This window comes from Branchiostoma belcheri, unplaced genomic scaffold (genome assembly GCF_001625305.1).
Source record: "Branchiostoma belcheri isolate BF01 breed outbred unplaced genomic scaffold, Haploidv18h27 scaffold8, whole genome shotgun sequence".
NCBI classification, from domain to species: domain Eukaryota; kingdom Metazoa; phylum Chordata; class Leptocardii; order Amphioxiformes; family Branchiostomatidae; genus Branchiostoma; species Branchiostoma belcheri.
In genome coordinates this window covers 2939379-2963156 of record NW_017804464.1, presented here as the reverse complement: position 1 = coordinate 2963156, position 23778 = coordinate 2939379, and the positions used below count along the sequence as shown (strand labels likewise).

At 39.7% G+C, this 23778-nt stretch overlaps 1 protein-coding gene across 5 annotated transcripts; it reads right to left on the bottom strand.

Annotated features, from left to right (window-relative positions):
* LOC109486233 (dual specificity protein phosphatase CDC14A-like) lies at nucleotides 1-23778 on the bottom strand. 5 transcript variants are annotated; one of them, XM_019789958.1, is made up of 16 exons: nucleotides 23354-23778; nucleotides 22205-22295; nucleotides 21882-21957; nucleotides 18933-19025; nucleotides 12923-13002; nucleotides 11910-11976; nucleotides 10479-10541; nucleotides 10057-10144; nucleotides 9374-9604; nucleotides 8891-9029; nucleotides 8133-8301; nucleotides 5949-6058; nucleotides 5346-5393; nucleotides 4915-5040; nucleotides 3634-3832; nucleotides 1-2508 (listed from the first exon to the last, which is right to left on the bottom strand). In XM_019789958.1, exons 1-16 carry the CDS (start codon nucleotides 23397-23399, stop codon nucleotides 2479-2481), a joined length of 1656 nt encoding a protein of 551 aa, XP_019645517.1. In that variant the 5' UTR covers nucleotides 23400-23778; the 3' UTR covers nucleotides 1-2478. The 5 variants fall into 5 exon arrangements, with proteins under 5 accessions (XP_019645517.1, XP_019645518.1, XP_019645520.1 ...); XM_019789959.1 differs by lacking the exon at nucleotides 11910-11976 and adding an exon at nucleotides 11207-11273; XM_019789961.1 differs by lacking the exon at nucleotides 3634-3832.

Sequence of the window (23778 nt, the reverse complement as noted above, 5' to 3'; positions counted from 1 at the left end):
ATCACTTAAATCGAGAGAAGTTCACATACTGACATTGCAGTACTAGTATTACAAAATGTATTGTGCTATTCTGTGTAAACCAATTGCCGAATGCTTACAATTTTTAGGTTATGTGTCAATTTATATGTGGTGCTTTTATCTTTTTGTTTTTTACAGCAAAATCTATGTACGTATATATATTTTTGCCAGTAGTTTTCATCTGCTACAGAATTTTACCGAAATATGATCAACTCTATCCTTCTCTTTGGTGGCAAAGCTCAAAATAGACAACCAAAGAAATAAAACCAAATCCCACATCTTCAACCTGAACATAGAACATAACCAAATAGCAAACAGGCTTGCTTGTAAGTCACTTCCGCAAAACCGTTTCGACAAAATGTAAAGTCATTAGGAAAATCTGAGAACACTACAGATATAGGACGTCCATAAAGTGAGAAAAAAAGGACATCGACAAACAAAAACCACACTACACACACGTTCACTAGCTGCCTATATCTACTCTTTCTTCTAATTAGTGCCAAACTATACTTAGATGCAATGACAAGCAAACACAGCCAATGCAACCCTTTGTTTCAAAACATGAGCACTTACAAATATGACCTAAAATCAAGGAATTCTGAGTAATAATTGGTCCCTTATAATGCTAAAATCAAGCTAAGATTAGGATTATTCTGAAGTTTGAAGAATTTGGCGCACCTCTGCATAATTAGGGATTACAACGGTACAGCCAAGAAATCGAGCACTATGCTTCATATCAAGCACTACTACAGTATTACTGTACAAAATGACTTGGGTGCCCCCCCATACACCACCTTTGATCACTGGTTAGTGTAAACAAGTATCACCATGCTGGAAAACCCCTTACTAGCCTCACAAGACCCCGACCGAAATAATCACTCCCAACAGACATCAGACTTAAAATACCTACTTGCCAATAATTTAAAACCAAAAGATTTAGAATGGTCCACTAAAAGATTTTAAGAACACCTGTACTAAACTGTCATCAGTCGCAACATGCTGTTTTTTTATGACCTAATTAAGTACAATTAAGTGTCCTTCACCGTAATTTCTCAAATTTGTGATTTTTTTCTATACAAAAATAGACAATATTGTTTTTGTCATTTACATCACTGTTTTTGTATAAAACAATGGCCTATAATTATGCCATTATCAAATACATACATTATAGTATGTAATGCTTCATGCCTATACAATAGTATTGTTGACTTCCCCAAAGTGTTATCAATGTTACAGGTGCATAGATTTCTGCATGGTCTGCAGTTATAGTCAATACTGGGTCTTAACTTACAAACTCCCAGTAAAAAATTCCCCAGAAATTTTACTAGTCTGTAAAATGACATTGTGCAGAGCTTTCTTTTGTTTGTAGAATATTCTGACAACCAGAGATGTTTGAATGAACAGGATCATGGGAAATTGCTGTCTCTTAGCCAATCCTGACACGATGCCCATATAAGGGATTAGTAACCATGGAAACCTGGGGTCACCCCCTCTACAAAGCTCGCCATTGGTTGCTGTTCTTATTACAGGAAAAACCACTTGCTGTACATGTGTATTCAAACAGTTCACAGTTTGAAAGTGTTGTACAAATAGTATCTAAAGTGCTCTACACTCTCACATACCATGCACCTCTTATATAGATATATCCTTTTGTTAATTATTGCTTGTCATCATTTTTTTCCCATTTTCAAGCTGCTTGGACAAATCCTATCAGTTTGCTGACACACACACAAGATAAATACTCGTTATCTTTCACTGAAAAATTCACACAATATATTGTTTGTAATTACAAATGTGTCAGGAAAAGGAACAACAAGTGTTCACAGACATTTCACAAATGTCCTTTTACAAATTTACAGGTTTTCATTGTAAGAATCATAGTTGTTTTTTCATTTGTGTTTCAATAGAAATTTGGTTTTAAAAGTTTTTGCCCAAAATGCAAGATTTTTCTCAAATTTGCAAACCAAAGGACTTACGTTGTTCCAACTAGCAGCTTCAAAATGTACAAACACATCCATTCAGTGATGCTTCTACTTTGCCTAAAAACATGCAGTCAACATTGGATCAGTGTAGATTCTCCTTACTGACCATCTAAAATATACAGAGGTTTTGGATGGCAGTACCATCAAAATCTTACAAGGCATGGGATTGGCTGGCTGAAATACACTCTGCCCAGTTTTGTTGTCAGTGTTAACAGGGACTGTGTATTCCAGCCATTCATACCCCAACCTTAACTACCTACATGTAAGGCATCGTTTTGGAATTCCCCTTGCTGTTTTACACAATTGTAAATAATCATACAACCCCCCTATAGTCTCAATTACAAATTACCCACAAGGTTTGTGCTCACTTGTTTCAGTCATCTTTCCACTGAAAAAGTGCAGTGCATTACCCAGAATACACTACTTTACCCACAACCCCCTCTGCCATGATGTTGATGTCTAATGGTGGAGGGAGGCTCTAGTAGTATGTATGCGTTGGCTTGAGCGGCTGTGAATAAAAAGAAACAAACTTCAGTCAGACTTAGAGGGATAAATTCAGACAACAACTGTCTTACATTTTGAGTTCTTATAATGGTAAGCCAATCAATTTTCTTGTAATTCCGAGGATGAACAGTTTTTGTTTTTACTAGCGAAGACTTTAATTTTCTTAACACAAAACACATTCATGTTAGAATGTAAATAGAAACTCAAAAAGAATGGCACTAAATTCAAGGTTATTCATATGCAATGTTAGAAACAAAATTAAGTATAATGTCAACAGCACACAGCAAGCAACTCCTGAAAATTGTTAAACCATGGAAATTGAGAGAAACTTTGGTGATCAACAAGAGTGTAGCAAAAAGAAAAACAAGCAGATGAAGATTAGTGAAAAATAAGACTTTTTTCACTTTTTCCAGTGAAAAACAAAATGGGACCAAATGAGTTTTGGGGGATTATTTTCCACACGACACAAAGTAACACGGCAAGTCACAAAACACGTCACAGTCAAACTGCACAACACACAAACTCAAAGCAGCGTACTTCAACAAATGGCACTGTGCACAAGGGGACATTCCGTAAAACAACAACTCTTTTCAACCGAACCCTCAGTGGGGGTGGTTTTACTTCCTTTGGTTTCTATGTTCACAGACTTTTCTCATTGGTTACAGTTAAGCGTACACTGAACAACCACACCACATCACAACACATCAGAAAAGTGTTAGCATGAACACTTGGTATTTTCACTGACTGATTTTCGGTTCAACACAAGGAAACTGTCCAGCTGAGTCAACTGCATTGGACAAGAAGCAGTTCTGGTATGATAGGATGTTCCTAGGATGATGTGTCCCAAGACATTGAATACACCATCCTGTAAGGCTTCTGTCTAAGTCTCCTTGTGTTGCTTTTTGTAAATAAAGCGAGAACACTTGTAACACAGGAGGAAGGGGTGTAGATTTCCCTATTTTAGACCCTCCCTGGAAGAACCCATGCACTTCACAGCAAACAGCAAGCAATGGCTGCAGCACTGGGGGAGGGAGGGGGGCTGGCAACTGCTCCCCTCCCTAAACACTGCAAATGGAACAGCCCCAAACTCCCATGAGCCCCCAGTGCCGGCACCTACACACAGACTTACTGCGTTAGTGCTTCGGGTGTTATATTTGATGACGGGCGAGCCACGGAAATCGGCGGCCGTTATATCGGACAGTTTATTGTTCCCCCGGGACAATTCGGCCACTTTGATTTCGTCCGTTTTCTCCATGGACTTGTGGATTCGGTCGCGGTCTTTTCGCCGGTGGTGTATGATGGGTTGGGATGAAGCAAGACGGAGAGAGCTAGAGGGGGGACAGGGTGAGGAGGGAGGGAAGACACTGTTAATGATGTCCCCTTAAACCTAGACCTGTCGCCCTTCACACCCCTGATCAGAATGGACTGTCCCATACAGCATCCTAAACACTACAAGGCACAGTCCATTCTTTCTGAAAGAGGGGTTGAGAGGAGCAACATGTCCAGAAGAGAGGGGACTGCATTAGGTGTTGAGAGGCATATTACATGTACCACACTACTGCTGGGGTGCCATACAGTTCTGTCTAATGCTCAGAATGTGCATGGCCTTGCATTGGGCTACAGGCAAAGAGTGGTCACACAGACAAGGAACATCAAGAAAAGATTGTGTAAACCACTCCCTTTACAGGTACATGCAACAGTCATCTTAAAACACATTAAACACGGCATCCTTTCCTGTTATTGTTGTATATAAAGATCACTCTTGAGATGGGTATTAGCATTTTGTATATTTTTGCTATACATGCAAATTGACATGCTATCTACTCATGCACTGTTGCCCATTCACCCCTTTAAAATAACTGACCATTCCAGTTTCTCTCTTGACAGACAAGAGTTCAGGTAATGCCAATGCACTTTTAGGGGTGGAGGGGTACAGTGCATGAGATATAATATGTTACCAGTACTTCTTTGTAGGATTAGTTCGCCCCAGATATCTATGATACTCCTTTCTAGCAAACAGCGGAAGAGAGTAGGTTTTAACAAAATGCGAGTGCTGAAGGCAGGTAGAATACGAGCGAGGGGTTTCATATAGAAGCATGGAATGTTCGTATAAGTGGGAGTAACCAACTCTGGAAGGGGAAGAGAGGAAGGAAACAGAAGAAAGAAAAGAGAAGAAGAAGAGAAGAAAGAAAAACAACATGATGACATGGCAAAACTAGCTAAGAAAGAAAGAGGACAAGAGAAAACTACACAAAGCAAATAGAATACTGTAATTCATTTCATGTTCACAGTAGCAAAATTTCATGGTCTGAGATAAAAGGACATGTTCACGGAACTCTATGTCCACGGTGGCGACAGGTGCAGGAAAAAGAAAGTCCTGGAATTATTTGTTTACTGTAATGATAAGTACCTTTTTAACGCTGCGGTGGCGGTACTGGCCGTGCTCCGGGTGGTTCGCTTGATGACGGAGGAGCTGGAGCTGACCTTGGAAGACTTTAGCGGGGACATGACACCTTGGCTGTTATTGGACGATATCCTGCAGGAAATGGATGGGCTGCTATGAGTCACAGGATTGGTTTAAAAATTTGGGGAATAGCAACTAACTGGAAAATCTGATGCAGTACAAGAGATAGTCTCTAGAGGGCCAAAAACTGTACAGTACAGTACAGTAAATCTATAGACTCTAGAATAAAGCTGTTCTAAAACAAACATAAACACATGACAGGGTGTATCAAGGGATGGTTCATTACACTACATGATATGCCTGTATCATCAGGGGATAACCATTTCATTACATGATGTGATATATCAAAGGGATAAAGATGAGGAATACTGCAGTACCTAAAGGGTTGAGATGATGACCTAGAATGCATTTTGGCGTCGTCCAGTCTGCATGCAAGAGAACAAGACGGAGAGAAGGAAAAAAGACCATTAACGATACATTTCTGACAAAAATTACACATGCACAACAGCAAACCACAGGTGGAGATATTAACAAGTTTGTTACTAATGTTAGTGGGGAAATGACAATGTCAGAATGGTTAGAGAAAATAACAAACACTAAGTTATTGTTATCTCAGTGAAACAATAAGAGGTTTTTAGTTCACACCACACATGTACATTACATCACATTCAAGTACTTCACATCAAAAGTGTGTGCATCATTACAAGTGTAATCTAGATGGCCAATGCTACTGTCAATTGAAAAAAGATATTGTGCCACATCCTGAGGCATCTAATTGGTCAAGGATGGACCAATCAGAATGGATCCTTCTCCCAATTGGTCAAGAATGAACTAATCACATGGAGAAATTCCGACCATCTCAAACAACTGCCTCATAGTTTGTGTTCAACTTTTACTTCAAATCTAAGTCCACAAGACAAAGAGGTCAGAAAAACACAGTGTTAAGAGTTGTCATGTGTTACGAGCTGACTGGTACTGACTTGATGGCTCCCGTGCTTGCGGATCGCGGGTGTTTGCGGGCTTTGATCTGTCGCAGTTTGTCGCCTTGCGTCATGGACAGGCTGCTTCGCGTGACGGGTGGCACGTACTCCTAGAAGTGCAAATAGAAAACAATATACAGTCAAACCTGTACTAGCGGTCACCTTGGCATTGCGGTCACCCGGCCATAGCGGTCGGTTTTTGCCGGTCCCTTGAATTTTTCCCATTGACGTAAGCATTAAGAATCGCGTATATAGCGGTCACTGTTCAACGCGGTCAGCGGTCACCCCATTCCGGTCCCGCCGGCTGTCAACACCGCCGATAGCGGTCACGGCTGGCCGGCAGTTACCCGCTAAGCACCACGTACGTAACACCACCCGACCTCGAGCTACGGCCGTTAGGACGTTCAATCAAGCCTTGTGATAATTTTGTGGCCGCTACATTATTAAAATGTGAACTGAAATTAGACTCCAGATGTGTATGAAATAAAGGAAAACTTGATTTTGACACGAAATTTTTGCGGTCGCTCGTGTTGACGTCTTTGATATCTGAAACACCATGTCGTGCGTGCCGCGGTGCTTTCAGTGGACTCGGCGAAGATTGCGGCAATCATCCTTACAAAAAACTTACGAATATCCATATTTGATTTTTCGATTCCTTGAAAAGCATAAATATGTTGCCAACTTCCCTTTTTCACGGGCATAATTCAAGAAATTTGGGCTGAGAAAATGCGTTTCGTGATTTTTCAAAATGGCGCAGGCTGCAACAACAATCAGGTCAATTGGGGTCATCGGAAGACTCCATTGGTTTGGAGGTAGATGTACCGACTTTTATTTAATTTTATAGCATCAAATGGCGTGATTACATTACAAAAATATTTGGAATACATTATTAAAACTATTTTCATCGTAAACTTAAGTCTGTAGTGAATATTCTACAAAATATGTAAGCCTGAAAGGAGCACTATTTGTGTTGACCACCACATTGGCATAATGGCAGAGGCAGACAACCCACGCCGGAAGAAACCCAAGCCGTAAACAAAGGAAAGTTTTCGCTACGTTTTCATGTTCAAAAATGACCAAAAAACGGAAAATAAACGGCAACAGATGAAAATTATTTTGCTGTTAACTAAATGGACAGCATCTTGGTACAAAAAATCTTGTTTACATGGTTGGAATTCGTTGTGGCGATGTCGGTCATGCGAAGCAAAGAACAAAAACATGGCGATGTCATAATTTCTCTTCCACTTTTCGACTTACGGTACGATTGCGGAGAAACGATGGCAAAAGCGGAAAGACAGACGTCGAACTTATTCCACAAGGTGAATGTGATTCAACTGACAGCGAGTGAGAAGGAATTATCGGTCGAAGGAGCTTAGATTAAAGGAGTTTGCAGTCGGAAGAAACATGGCTTGGAGTCGACAGAAACTTTTTTGCTTGATTCGCTTTCAAGTTTTCTGTAGGTAACATCGATGTTACACGTACACAAGAACAGTAAATGGCAACCAGTGATTTTGTATATTTTAGTGGGAAGGTTTCATAGTCCCAGTAGATCAACTGAGTATCATGTCGAGTGCATGCAGTTTTGATATATAATTTTTTTTTCAAGCCCACCAAGAACAACAATTGAATTATAACATGTAATGTTACATTTGAAAAGAGACTTACCTGTGCAATGAATGTTTTCATATGTTTGAGAATAAAGACATAAATACATCTTTGTTCAATGGTACTGAAAGCATGTGTCACTTGGGGGGGGGGGGGGGGCAACTAACCGCCATTTCTCTATAGTGGTCACCTGGCCATAGTGGTCAATTTTGGCCAGTCCCTTGAGTGACCATTATAGACAGGTTTGACTGTATATGTAATACATAAAGAAGGATAATTCCCACTTTCCATATCATCTTCGTTCTTTCCTTTCCTAGGCACTGTTGCATTTTACTATCCATACATCTAAATGTATATAAAAATGTAAATAAAAAGTGCTGTTTACAAGAAAAATAAGTTTCATTCTGCACAGTTATAGAAGTTTGCTAAAAGGATGTCAACAACAACAACAGAAAATATTCAGCCTTGATTAAATAGCTACAAGTTTTTAGGCTGTCTATTACACTATATAAGCTACTGATAACTGACAAGATCTAAAACAAATATGACAACAAATCTAGTGTAAAAACGACTGTGTACCTCCTCATAGTCGACGTAGTCGTTGTTCTGGTAGGCACGGTCGGTGTCCTGGATAGAGATGTCGTCCACGCCGGACAGGATCCGGGACACGGTCGCCCTGTCCTTCAACTTGTTCTCCTTCTGTTTGGCGCGGAAGATGTCTCCCTGCACCCACATCTTCGCTTGTTGTCTGAAAGAAAACCCAAGGAATTCATTACAACACATCATAACTATTACTTCTTCATCCTTGTGTGTACAATTTGGTTAAGATAGTTGTTCATCTAAATTCTGTTTTACACTTGGTAATGTTTCTTTTAACCCTTGTCCTGCTGGAATTTTTTTCCACAACATTTTTCAATAATTTCATGTCTTGATCAGGTGTAATCTTATTTCACTGCGTTGTGATGCGTTTCACGAGAAATACCCCAACATCGTACTTAAACAGAGCTATATATGGATGGTTCTGTATGTGCAACACACACACACACATATATATATATGGGCTCCGCAGGACAAGGGTTTTAAATCTATGTTTCACTCCTTATACCAATGGGGAAAAAAACATTGCCTCATTCAAATTTCAACTACTTGTAGGTAAGAAAAGAAAAGCTTTATATATGGCTATATGTTTATGGACATCAATCATGTAATATGTACCTTGTTATATTTTGTCTGGCCCTTACCACTCTTCTCATAGCGTCAATGGAAAGTGGCCAGCGGACTGATTCAAGTGTACTGTATTTCAAATACAAAGGCTCAAACAAACAAACAATACTTACTCCTCGAGCCAGTGTTGTTGAGGGCCGATGATGGATCCAGGACGGCATATTCTGATGTAGGAGATACACTCGCCTGCCGTGAAGCGGAAGTGCTTCATCATGTAACAGCCAATCAGGGTGCCTGTCCTGCCCAGGCCAGCTGGAGGGGAGGGGGGCAAAAACATGGAGGTCAACATTTGTATCTGTATAGCTGCTTTAACCGCTCTTTGGTATAACACACCAGCTTCACCGGCACATTACACCGAACAACTTGTTACACCTAACCCTTGAACATCTAACTCTAAACATTGTTTCAAGTTATCTAACAATAATGCCCCTACTGTACTTGGTGACAGCGAGTTCCACTCTAAGTTCTAGGAGTTTTTGAACACCTCAATTCTTGGTTGATAGTCTTCCTTTCTGTATTTTGCAACATATGATTTGCAACATGGAAAGAAGAGTTCTATGACTTTAACATTTTTCACATTTATTGTGTAGACGTACCTTTACAGTGGACAGCTATCGCTCCCTCTGCATTTTCACAGATCTGAATGAATCTCCTAACTATGCTATCGCTCGGCGTGCTCCCGTCCACGAAGAACAAATCGTAGTGGTCGAATCCCGCGTCCGTGAAGCGGCGCGCGTCGTAGATCTTCTTGTTGAGGCGGATGATGGTCGTGACGTTGTGCTTCCGGAAGTACGGGAAGTACGCTTCCGGCGCGTGAAGTGGGTAGCCTAGAGTGGGGTTTAGGAAATGTTTGTCACTAAAACTCCAAGCATTGATGACTATCTTGTCTTGCAGTACCACAACGGGTCTACAGGAGGCATTGCTGTCCAAGCAAGAATTCTGTCAGTTCAGTTCAGTTTATTATAGTACACAAGGGATATTCTTCCAGTTATAATACTTCCAGTGCATGAAGAGGGTAGCCTAGAACTTCAGAAGGGGTTTTAGGAATATGTGTGTCACTTTAAAGTACTTATGCATGGATTAATATCTTGTCTTGCAGTACCACATTGGGTCTACAGGAGGCATTGCTATGCAAGCAACAAATTTCAGTCAGTTCAGTCAATATTGGTTCAGCTCAGTTTATTACAATACTCTTGTATGTTCTTCCAGCATAATTTGGATACACAATATTGCAGTACATTACACATAAGATAGGTGGCACTGCTAAACATGGACTTACCATTTTCTATTTTGCTCTTGGGATGGGGACCTGAGAATGCTAGAAACTTGTTGGGCACTATCCAGTTGAAATCTCCGTTTTCTACTTTCTGCAAGAAGAACAACAATAATGCACAAAGATTAGCCTGTGAGAAAATGCAAAATATTTCCCTTTCATACACTTATGGTATGATCACAAAGAAAAGGAAATTACTGTAACAAAATATTCCCATAGACTGTGGGAACAAGATTGTATGGCAAGTTTCTCTCCAAAGAAATTAAAATTCTTTCGGTTCTGATTCCCGTAAACAAATTGCTTCCATTAGAACTGAAAGAAGCACACATCTAACATTCTACAAACCACTTTTAAAAAAGATCCTGTATACATTGGCTTTCAGAGTTGTTTTGATATCTGTAGTCCAATGTTCAGACACTTGTGCTTACCTCATAATGTTCATATTCGTCCACGTCGAAGGTCTCAAAGTTGATAAAGCCGTTTTGTAGAGCCTGTACAAACACAAAGGCAGGGTTGATTAAGAAGGGGAAAGATATCCTGACGTGCCCCATGAGCCTTTTCCAAACAGAAATGTTAAAAATTCTGCCCATTTTGCGAAATGCATATCAAGCTGGAATCATGTTCAACAATTTTACAGGTATTACCAATTATACAAAATAAAACATATAACAAAAATTTTTAAAATATAACAAAACTAGAAGTATACCAAGCTAAAAAAATTAGGTGTACAAGTAATTAGACGAAGTAAAGCAAGTAAATGGACATTGACAAGATATGGAATGAAAAAACACTTAGTAACAGATGACATTTACTACAGAAATATTAGGCACAAATGAATGAAATAACGGAACATGAAAATTAAATTCAAAATTTAGCTTTCGTTGAACCTCAAAATAGCCAGATACTTCCTTCTTTGATTTTGAAATTTACACATTTCCAGTTTCAAAAAAGCTTTTTTTTTCAGCATTCTGTTTTTGTTAGTTTTGTTTAAAAACACTGAGAACATAGATGACAGCATGAGCACAGCAGACAGGGAAAAGGCAAGCACTCTTCCTGAAGCACCCCTCACTGTAGCATGGACTCTTCCAAAATCAGACAGCTCTGACAGAAAGACGAGTCATACCATTCTACAGCAGGGGTGGTCAGGGTGCCCTACCTTGTCGATTCCGTGCAGACAGTCTAACACAGTTACTTTAAATGTACATGGTCCGAATGAGGCATCCCTGTGGGGGGGAATATACACCACATAGATCAGAACATGCATGGTAAAATGGGGGAGGGGGGCCCAGAGATCTCAGTTCTACTGTGGCTGAAGTTGCTTGTCTTCTCCAGTCCTTGCCTGCCTCCTAGCAAAGTAAATCTTGGACACGTTCCAAATGGCTTTTAAAAGGTTTGCTGAGGAAACATTTGACATGTTCTGTTAACAAAACGAACGACCCACTGAAAAGTACTTCTCACTTCGAACATGTAGATCCGGGACGGACCGAAAATGAGACTTCTCTCTGCATCACAGTGTAAACTTGCCTGGTTTTTGGTTTCTGGGTCTTGTCATGTCCCAAAATACAGCAAACAATATGTATAGAATCGTCTACTGTTTAAGTAGACATTACAATCATTCACTGTCAAGTAACCAAAGCAATTTGTAGCCTTGGTTGCAACTTAAATGTCATACAAATTAGGTAAACTTGACAACATATGTTGTTTGTGGTAATGTAATAAGTGAGAAAATGCCAAAAATATTATAGTGTACTGTAGTGTAATGAAATTCTTTGGCAGGTAAGTTGGAGACTAACACAGTATAATGTAGAGATCTCTGGTTTTCCCCCTTTTCCCGTGTGACAGACTAGAACAGTTCCTACCCGGTACATTCCATGGAGTGCATCAATGAGGTTGAGATTGTATGTACAAGCACCAAAGGACGCATCCCTGCAAATACACAAGCAATGTTTCACAGTTGTCAGACAGAAAATACCTTTGTCTGACCAATAGCTAAATATTTCAACTAGCTAGAGTAGTATAATGGGTACTTTTGCATACTAAATTTTCCAAACTAAACAAAGATATCTGCAACAAAATTTCCTCACAATACCCTCTCATTATTCTATACATGTGTGTAATGTAAAAATAACATAATTCCTATATTTGGCACACTGAACAAACGTGTTATGATTACTTGTGTTATGAATGACGTTTTGGCAAAAGGAAGATAAGCCTAATTAGTTGATAAAGATGTGGTTCAAGGGTAGAACAAATATTCCAAAATGATACATTGAAATGCCAGTATGTGTGTGTACATGTGTTCCCTTCTGTGCACTTCACTGTTAGCTGTAACAGATGGTAGAGTGTATACTGGAGTCTATCTACGGAGCTCTGGGTCAATATGCAATCAATCAACCTGCACATATAGTGGGCTGAGGGCTTACTTCCTACATAACCCACTTTGATGTACAGGTAGTGGTTTCTCGGGCTAATAAAATTAAAGACTTGTTTCCGAGCTAGGTTTTAAGCCTCTTCAACCAAAAGAAAAGTACACAATCAAATTTCAAAAGGCAATGCTGTCTAGTATAAGCAGACATTTTGTACATTTACTGACTACACATGATTTTTCTCTGACTGCATTTAAGAAAAAAGTAAAGGAAATTTCATGTATTAGCTAGAAAATTTTGCTTCAGTGCATAACTAAAGAAAGGCTTCACAATGAAAAGGCAATGCTGTCTAGTATAACTTATAAGCAAACATTTTGTACATTTACTGACTACACATGATTTTTCACTAACTGCATTTAATAAAAAAAGGAAAGAGAATTTCCTGTGTTTGCTTGAAAATTTTGCTTCGCTGCACTCACTCGCATACTTAGGACTGTACCACTCACCTGAAAGGTAGGAAAGGGGGGTTGTTTCCGCTGACGAGAGGTCTGTAGGCCTCCTCTGGTGTCATCTTTAGGTAGATGATCTGTACAGGGAAAAGAAATTTATCTTTTACACTCAAAGTAAACTTGAAAATCACTAAACTATTTTGTATATACATTATAGATATCTTCTACTTTGTCTTCCTTCAAAAAACAATATTTCCCATGTTTACAACTTGACATATCATCTACAACACGTTATTTCAAGAATCATAAATCATGAACACACACAACCAAGCAGCAAAATAAAAAAATCAATGGATCAGTTTTTTCTCCAATCACGAGATAATCTTCATCAATCATCAAAATCTTGAAAAAGCACTTAACGTCCTCAAGGACTGATAGCGAGGCAAGGATGTCCTTTCTTCTAAATCTAGTCCAAGGCTCTAGGTTTTAGACCATGGAATAACAAATATAGGGATCAAAAGGAAAGGTTGGATTCTATTCCCAAGCAGGAAAAAAAACAAACATGCTAAAAGTAAAACTAGTCGCCCCCTGTACTGAGTGTGTTAGGTACATGCATATGTGAAGTTGTGAACTCAAGGACACGGTCAGTATTTTCAGTATGTTGCTACTTGTCAATATCCTGCAATCTTTCAAACTACTTATGACAAGATAAGTTTGTAACCACTAACCACCACTAGTCTCAATGCGTAAAATGATTCTTTGACTGGACATTGCCTGACCAAACATGTACCTACAAATACCATCGTCCGTGTTTCTATTATTAGCAACCCTTGTGTTTTAATCCCCATACAACAAAGGGCCTCCATCACTCCTCTAACAGCAAAGTGACCAACTCTTTCTCAATCCGTGCGTACTTAGCAAAACAAACCGCCGCGTTTCCGTTTGCGCAGATTAACCAGGCGAAACGGGAGGCTGGATACTGTGACGTCTCGGTCGCCCGGGTAAACCTGACGGAATTCAGGTCGTTGTTGCCATGACAACCCAACAATAACATGTTTGCCGTGTGTATTGACAGTTGTAGATTCAAAATCCTCTGGTTAAAGGAGGATGTTACTAAATTGTTAGGTCAAGCTAGCTTCCCACCATTCTTAGATGAACAAAAACAAGGGCCAAAAATTCTCAGATCCATGATAATACTGTCACCATTCCAGATCAAAACTACTACTGATATATCCCCAGTTCAGTATCAATTTAATCTAAATGTCAAATTTTTACAGCCTTAATCCAGCATAAGAGTTATGTACTTATAAATGGTAAATTGTCTTGGAGTTGAGTCAAAATTGATATTTGTGTCTTTGGTTGAATTTTGGGGCTACTGATTCATTTTGAGAAGGCTTGTATTTTATGAGCAAGTGGTACTCACTTCATCCAATGACATCTTTGTATTATACTTGGTTTTACAACCAGTGGCCTTGCACTAATACTATCAAAAGGATTGTATTTGGAGTATAAACAAAAATATTTCCTGTTTTCAAGCACAGCAAGAAAAGTGTCAGTGACTGCAGGAAGCATTTGTTTATCTGCACATGAATGAGGGTGTTTTTGTCATTTAACTTTTTTGGGAAGAACAACGCTGCACCTTTTTTGCATGCACAATACAACCTACCTCAAGGCCACTGACCTTGTTATATTTAGTGAGGCTCTACAAACACCCTCGTACAGTCATTAAAAAATTAGCATCGCTAGTTACAACCTAGCCTCGGGCATTAAAAATACATTCATGACAAGAAGGCTCTCGGCCATAACTTGGGAACTTTTTCCTTTTCTTCTTTTGGTGAATTTCAATTGGCTTTCCTCTGAACAGCTGGAAGGATTGACTTTATCTTTAGATCATGTAGAAACATGTAGAAAAGCTAGGAAGAATTTAATGCAGCCATACAGGTATGTTGTATCAATAGCGCTTATAGGGGTGTGATAATTAGTAAATTACTGGCATCTTGGCCTGAGGCAGTGGAGAGGGAGGGTGTAAACTAAAGCCACGCCTCCATGATAATTAGATTATAAACACCAGCCAATCCTACCACAGCTTGGGCCAGCATGTATACCCAGCTAATCCACTACTAGTAATGCTGCATTTAGGATAATCTCCAAGCAGATCATACGGTGCCAAGGCAGTATCCATTGGCCAGAGGGGTGTCCATTAGCCACTGTTGGTTGGTCAATGGATGCTGTCTGGCTAATGGATACTGCCTGGCCAATTTGATACTGTCTTTTGCGGCCACCGAAACATCTGCTTGGAGATTACATTTAGGACTGGAAATTGGGACTTTCTCACAGTAATATAAGAACAACACACAAAGCAATTCTTTCAAATTGTACAATTCCTACTAGGTGATACTGAGTCACACAATAATACTACACACATGCCTCTTGTTTATATTCCCGATACCCATAATACGTTTGTCTCCTTGTCCTAGATTCTGAAAAAAATGTACCGTAAAGCTAGATGTCAAGGACACTGTAAAATGCCTGCTTTGTTCTTTATCACTTATGTTTATCCTCTCATAATCATACTGGATCAGGGATTGAAATCCCACCTGCACATACCGGTTAGTACGAATACAATTGGAGTAGTGCAGGTATTTCTGGTGTCTACCTGTACCTAATTTTCAATGTCACTTGCCCTAGTGCAGATATGCATAAAAATGTATTTCAAGCCATTTGGATTTTATTCCCATTTCCCTATTTGCCATAACCTTACTCATATGTCAATTTAATGGCCATTTAAAAATACCTCTATTCTGTACGTGCAAAAAGAAAAGGGGGCCAGTAAATTTTTGGTATATTGTCTAAAAATATCGCCGGGTGGTTACATGATACAGGGCTGATTGTGTGCAGGTACGTCAACCGTTTTTTTGGCCATGAAAACTTAATGGACCTCCCGTGTCAAGTGACATCTCACATGACCAGTTCTGCTGTGGCAATATGCAGATATCCTTTTTCCTTTTTCTCTACCTGGCTACCTACTGTATTTTCTCTAACAAACTAGAAAAATAGTACTACACATGTAGTTTGAAATTTTGGGGGCTCAAAAATCAGCAGTTATACAGTATATTCTGCCCGGTAATTGAGACAGAAACGTTCACTGTAGTAAGGTAGAATTTAGAACGCTTGTAAATTTATAACGAGTGAAATATAGTATATGGGAACAGCTACAGTTCACTTCTGCTATATAATGGTTCATTTCAAATAAATGGTTAGGGCATGGAGGTACTGCCACATCAAATCATGTACAACGACCACAGAGTTTGATAACATTACAGTATATCATGGTGTCTGCTTTTGTTTTAGTGCTGTGTTCTAGCTGCAGTGTCCGCCTTTCCATCATTTGACAGAATTTTGCCACTCATGGCAAACAAAAATGTTGCCCAATTTGTCAACTTTGAGTTTCAGGGACAAAAACTAGCGTGTAAAGATATAGAAAGAGATGTCATTAAATAAGCTTAGTCTACCAGCTCCACTCTACATGATGTTATGTGACACAAAATTGGGGTGACAGAAAAAAATTTCCGGATCGCTAGAACATTGGCACCAGGTATTGACTGTGCACCTTTGCTATGTGACATTTTTAGGATATTCATGCCTTATTCAACGATGTGCACGATAATAAACTAGAAAATATTTCACCCCAGACAATTATTGAAATATTAAATGGTTTGGTGGTATATTACAAGGGGAGCTTTCATCTCATAAAGGGGGTCCTTTCATTGGTGAGACTCTTAGCCAACCACCTATGTGGAACACTGAATAACATAATGCAACAGAGTCTATAATTTTGCTCACATAAACACACCAGGCTCTAATTCCTTCAGTTCACTGACTCATCACATGAGTCAACTGAAGCAGAAAAATGTCAATACTAAAAACTGTCAACAGACACAACGGTTATTTTCAAAGCCTCCTCTACAACCCAACATGCATTAATGCTACAAATATTATGAAATAGCAATGCTAGAGATTCTTCTTCATATTTGCAGTTTGAAAGAAAGTCGCTAGGGTTTCCTTTACCCTACAACAGTGAAGAATCCAAATTCTACTTTTGCTCCCCAATAATATTTCCCAAAATCTAACCACTTCCAAATTACACCAAAAAATGTCAAGAAAATACCCATAAATTTCTCTGTCAAACTGACAGTTTCTAATAACGAAAATAAACCCTCCTTGACAGAGTTCAAAAGCTCCCATCCTCTTAGGAAAAACACAAGTCAACACTGATATGGGTTACCATGGTGATGACATATTACACCAGAGAAAGGCACTGGACAGTATATTACATCTCTCATCTACCAGCTGAGGACCTCTTTGCTTTGTATTGACAAAAGCTGGAACTTTCCTGTGGCCATGGTGCCATGGTGCATGGTGCCCGGCAACATACACATCACCATAACAGTTAAGATAAATCTGCTACAGTATATGTACCAGGTGGTAGAATCATGTAGGAACACAGCAGAGTTTGGGAAAATGCCAATAGAGGTTAACCTTGACCGAAAGCTTGGCAGGAATCTATAAAAACATTCTGATCTTCGTCAAACATCTGGCAACTGCACCAAAACAGATATACTCAAGGTTCTATGGAAGAAATAGGACATTGTGGACTTAAAAAAGGGAATGCCATGTACCCAATGTGTAATATTACTAATAATGCCTAAAACAAATGAAAATGGAGCAAAATGCACTCTCTAAAAGGCGATTCATAGTTCCCTGTTCCCAATTGGCATTTATCGTGAATGAGTCTTCGTGAAATCTCAATCTTCACCTTTTCTTTGTTGGCTCACTGACACAATGACAAAACGGAAATCATTCATCTTAGAAATAATATCTCTGTGACAATTTACAAAATCCCAAGACTTCACAGCCTTGACTAAATCTTCTTTAAGAATTTCCCTATACAAGGGGAACTAACCCAAATAACTGTGTCAGGAAGTGGAGCGAATACTAGCAAGCGAACTTTCCCAACCGCGTTAGGTCTTTTTGTCTGTAGTAATAGACTGGGGAGAGTCTATTGTAACGTCGAAAATCCATAATGTATCGTATGACATCACAATCTGCGTCAGAATGAGCTAACTAAGCCTGCCCTTTTTCTTGACGAACAATAACGCTCTACCTCGTTAGCGGGCGTTGTCGGTTGCTTGTCAAATCGTGACAAATTTGTCTAGTAACCAGAATGTCACTGAATATCTGACCTAGAAACTCTACAATAGAGGCATATTCTCTGGGCATGTGTATGGTCTCATCTTTGGCGATAATTAGCCATGGTTTGTTGTGTGAGGGGACTGCAACAGCTAGAATCCTTGCTTTGCGGTTGAGAATGTAAATGGAAGTAGCACGAAGACATTGCGGAAAAATTGAGCATGCCACGCCACACACATACTCCAAAGTACAAACCGCAAAGGGCCATACATGAGATAATCCCCTTGACAGTTGTTGTTGTGTTGGTTTGTGGTGAACCATACCTATCATTACATACCATCCTGATTACACTACATACATGTTCATGTGTTACTACATACCAAAGAGCCTTGAACTTCAATTAGTACATTATTCACCTTTCAAGTTCTGACTAAAAAACAACACATCTTTCGTGCAAATGACATCAAATGTGTCATTTTTAAACAATTGTCTTTTCTACATTTTGGGCTTTCAAATCTTGGCAAAACTCCTTGCAATCCCGTATTTTCATCCTACAAAAAGAAAACACTAGCACAGCTGTCACTCATTGAAGCAGTCCTTGACACACTCTGAGCTTTGACATTAGAATGACATTTTGCCCTCTGAGTCTGAGCGCTATCCTGCATTATATAAAAGAAAACAGCCTATTCGGTGAATCAATTTTTGCTGCCAACCATCTTTAAAGGTCAAGAAAAATTCGGGACTAGAACCCATGTCCCTGAGTTCACACCAGGCCACAAGGAAGACGGGCCAAGGTAATGGTGACTTATCCGTGCTATGTGACCTGGAGCCTATTTCTGGACGTGTGCACAGTCCTTGTTTACTGGTTGGTACTCACCGCGTAGGAGCCTATGAGATACGCGGCGTTGGCTCGCTTACGGGCGTCAAAACTCGTGTAGTGGACAATCTTCTTCTTTGCTAGCGAGAAAGACTGCGGAAAAAGAACAACATGACTGTCAGCGTTACATTACTTCTACTTCGCTTCACAACAACTTACAGTACATTATCACAATAGTACAGTATCACGGTTTGAAACCAAACTTAGGTTGCACTCTGAGCACCTGAGGAAAAATTTTGGTTGCCTAGACTAGAGCTATCCTTGGTTACCAGTTGCAGACAAAATTCCAAAATATCAAGATAATATTTTTAGAAATCATATATATATTCAAGCAATTTAAGAAATTGGACAGATTTTAAAACATTAGCAACCATGTTGTAAACTTGATACAAAAACGGATGGCTCAAAAACTATTCAATGGCAAGAACTAGAGCTATGGAAGAATACAAGGAAAAATATTGAAACAACATATAATTTTTATTAATCCAGGTGTTATTACTTATAAACATTTATAGTACATATGGAATACTTGTCTTCAGCCAAACACCAAGGGTATTGCAACATACTGAAGGTTTACAAAGTTTTAGGCTTGGAGTCAATCCCCCAATGTTGCCGATTTTGTAAACCAATTATCAGAAGTACCCTCTCACATTAATAGGATTAAAGGTCTGAAATGTTTAAGTCTATCGCTAGGCAACCGTTGTCATGAGAAGGGCAGGAGAATGTTATTCCACAGTAACCAGGATATAGGGCAGTTTTAAATCAATCTTTTACTGTTGGAAAGATTTGTGAACCATTCAAAACATCAACACTGACACCAGAAAAGTAGACTAACAATGTGGGTGAAAAAAGAGTAAAATTAGCCCATAGGGAGGATAATTTACTAGAGGAGTTTAGCCAGCGTAGAGTTCTTTTGCCCACGCAAAGCGGGTAAATTAACCCTCTCGTGGACTGACAACTACCGGTATTTCCCTTTTTACCAAATTCTAATATCCGTACCCCCGTAGGAATTCCTGGTGGAGGCTACATGAAGAATCAGCAATGCAGCCTGATTTTATTGTTGTTATTCTTATTTTTCTTCTTGATCATAGACTTTTCCTGAGTTGCCAGAAAAACTGGGGGAGGAAATGTAACACTGCTGAAGGGTGACTACTAGGGTAGCAGCAAAAGTACAAGAGGGTTGGCATCATGTCCGCCTGGTTTTTGTTGTAAAGTTATCCTGGCAAAATATTTGCACAGCAACTGTTGAAGGGAAAGTGACTTGAGCAGTTTGGACAAGACTTTCTGTGATGGGCGTTCGTTTGTTCACCATCCCTTGTTCGTGAATGGTATGTGATTAAACGTTGTACGGGTACGGACTGGCACATAGTGGGCCGCGTGAACCTGTCCCGACCCACGTATGTTTGTTTGTTAACCACCGGCCTTTGGACCGGTGCAGGGTACAAACAAAGGAGCTGTCACAAACACCTGAGACCCGGGCAAGGCCGCTCTGATCCTTACTGCAGGCCTTTTCTCACCTGGGAAGTAACTCTACGACTCAATTACTCTGTATCCGAACATGTTTGCGGTTATTTTTATAGGACATTGTGAGTGTAGCATTAAAGACATGAACAGTAAACAAAGAGCCGTCATGGTTGTGTGGCGTACAATGGTCACCCTTCGCTCCCCCCTGGCCCTACCCGTACTCCTATTACATCCCCTCTTGGCTTAATTATCCATTTTGATCACCTCTGTGATTCAATTACGCCATGTTAAGACACCTAGGTGACAACCGTAGGAAGCCATCACTTTTTCTGCCATTTTTTGTTGTGTGTCGGATAGTGATGCATACCGGTTCACTGGACTTGGATCCGGACTTGTAAGAATGTTTAGGTTCAAGTCCAAAAAAACCTAAAAGTCAAGAACCGAGTCCGGACTTATTATCATAAAAGACCATTTCACATACCCCTTTTCTTTCCAAACCACCTAAAACCTTCCGTAGATTGTAAAATCTTTGCTGCAAAATGAAGAAAACATTGCCATCGGCCATCGTCAAGTACCGGCCTCCATGTTATGTGGCCAAAGTTTCACCCAGACAACATTGCAAGGTTGCCATCATGCAATTTTTATATACCATGGGTACAGGTCCGGACTTACAAGTCCGGACCTGAACCTAAACCTCTGGACTTGAATCCGGACCTGAACCTAAAATTGTGTTTAGGTATGCATCACTAGTGTCGGAATGTGTGTCGTGTTGGTACACACACACGACACATGCGCAGGTGCCCGCCATTGTCTGTCACCCGTAGGCCTGCTCGATTTACGACCCACAACCGGCTTGGACCCCAGCCAAATTTGACTGGCAGGCGTAATAGACATTTAAACACATCAAATGAATTCTACTTTAAATCAACCGTACACAACACTAAGTTCATTTCCTTGACCGTACAAACTCGAAAACGCTTCAAGTCTGGCGACACGCGGTTTTTATGGGTGGGATTACGGCAAGTGGAACAGCTGGTTGTCACCAGCCTGGGGCTATTCTGACCAGATAACCTATAATCTCACCACCCTCCTCGACACCTACTTGACACCAATCACATATGCATGGCGACTAATCATATAATGATGTCTCACAGAAGTACCTGAAAGTCTGCTAAAAGATCCTCATTATTTCTACATCAAGACTAGGCTAATTCATTCCTTAAAATCTGACTGGTTAATCTAGTAACCACCTGCATATTGCCCCTATTTGGAAATTCAAAACTATGCCACTTTTTGTTGGTTTTGAACCCTTGGTGTTGTACAAACATTTAAATATAGTGAGAATAGCCATAGGTGTAAAATTTGACACATCAAATCTTAGACCTTACCTGGGCACAATGATAATATCATACCTGTTTGTTACGATACAACATGTAGCATATTGTACATGTAAGTACATGCAATTACAAATGTCATTTTTCCTACCTTGAGTTTCTTGTTGAGTTTACAGCAGTATCTGTACACCATAGCCAGATTCAGCGGGCCAAAGTCTGCATAGAAGCTACAAAAGGAAACAAGACAATAGATTAAAACAGAAATAAAACTCTATACATCTGACATCTGGTCAAGAATGCCTGCAAACTATAGCGTTAGGGTGTAAGGATCATTTCTAAAATGTACCGATTTTGGGATACAAAAATTATTCTGTACATTATCTTTCAAAACATTTTGGGCTGGTAGTAAAATGTTACTGTTACTGGTCATAGTCATGTAGCACACATACAATTAACAGAGAAGGGATGACTTACTTTTCATAGACCAGTTCATCATCTACACAGAAGTAGTGTGTGTTTGCTGTCGATCGTGGCTTGCCTCGTAGAGTAGCGAAGTAAAGGCGATCTGGGGAAGACAGGAAAATTGTGAGAAAAAAATTTAGTTAACCCTTGTAGAACTATCTCAAAGAGACTTAAATAATACTGTCTGAAATAACGTAAGGGATAAAAAAATTTTTTCAGCCACTTCTCACAGAATTTTGAGTGGAATATATACATGTTCACTGCTCCTTGTCAAAATGCAAAACAAGTGTTGTAATTGATCTAAAAATCAATCAAATAATATACTAACATATACAGACATGTCAGTAGTCAACCATAGTAAATTAGTAACTTGTCAAATCATTGCCATGTAAAATTCCTACACATATAAATCACTGAAATCTACATAACTGTCAAACTAAACGTTACTGATAAGTTTAGATTAATTTTACTTGGGTAAATTTGCATCCATGTTACATTAACAAGACTAGCGCTATAACAAGACAAGCAAATGTCAGACTTTTACAGACAAAACAGTTTTTCACATCTTCCTGTTTCACACCTTGCATATTTTACACCTACTGTTGATGACAACGTGTAATCTTTTCAATCAATCATTGCTAGACAAAAGAGATACAGGGGGTAATGTTGTAGAGGCGACACTGAATCTTCACACTACTAAATCTGATCACTAATATGAAAAGAAAATATATTAAACGAACAAAATATCTATGGTAATGCAAAGGAAATATACTATTATTTCCGTGTACCACAGATTGTAAATCAATTATAGCCACGCTAAGACAACACAAGAAGACTCGTGTCCCAGAAGAAAGTAAGATTTTTCACATAAACGCCGATATCTTGATGCTATGTTTACATTTGTATCGTAGTATTCCGGTCTTGGGGTCCAGGAGTACAGTATAACGTGTATACATATGGGTTTGAAATGTTGTGAGTGGGCGGTACGCTTCCAAGTCAAGTTTTTGGTGGCCGAAGTTACGTCAAGCCGGCTGGTGTCAAAAATTTTGGGCCCCCGTTTGGGACGTCCCACAACAACGTAACACAGAAAATGTCAAGTAAAATGCTATAGCAGTAGCAACAGTAACGTCTACGGAGGTTGTTTAGATCGTAGGATCTCACCTTTGATGAATTCTGACGCGCAAACGAGCTCGTTTTCGTCTGCCATGGTGTCTTGGTAGCCGGGCTGGGGGATGTACTGACGGGGCCCAAGCTGATCAAGACCCGGAACAGAACTCGACTTCCACCGCTGTAACACCTGAACAGCAGCCGTGGTTAGCGATCGGATCCGAGCTTAGTCAACAGAGAAAGATATTCTTCCACTCCGGCGATATCGGGGCTTGCGTTACCGTACGAAACAGCACTTAATCGTGGTTGTAAAGTTGACAAAATTTCACCCCAAGCTACAAATTCGCCATATTGTCTTTTTCGAATGAAAGGCAAACACACCAATTAGCATCATGTGACGCCTCTCGACCAATCCGAGCCTGACTAACAAAAGCATACCGGCCCACGTAACCAATCACAGAATACAACACAGAACGGCG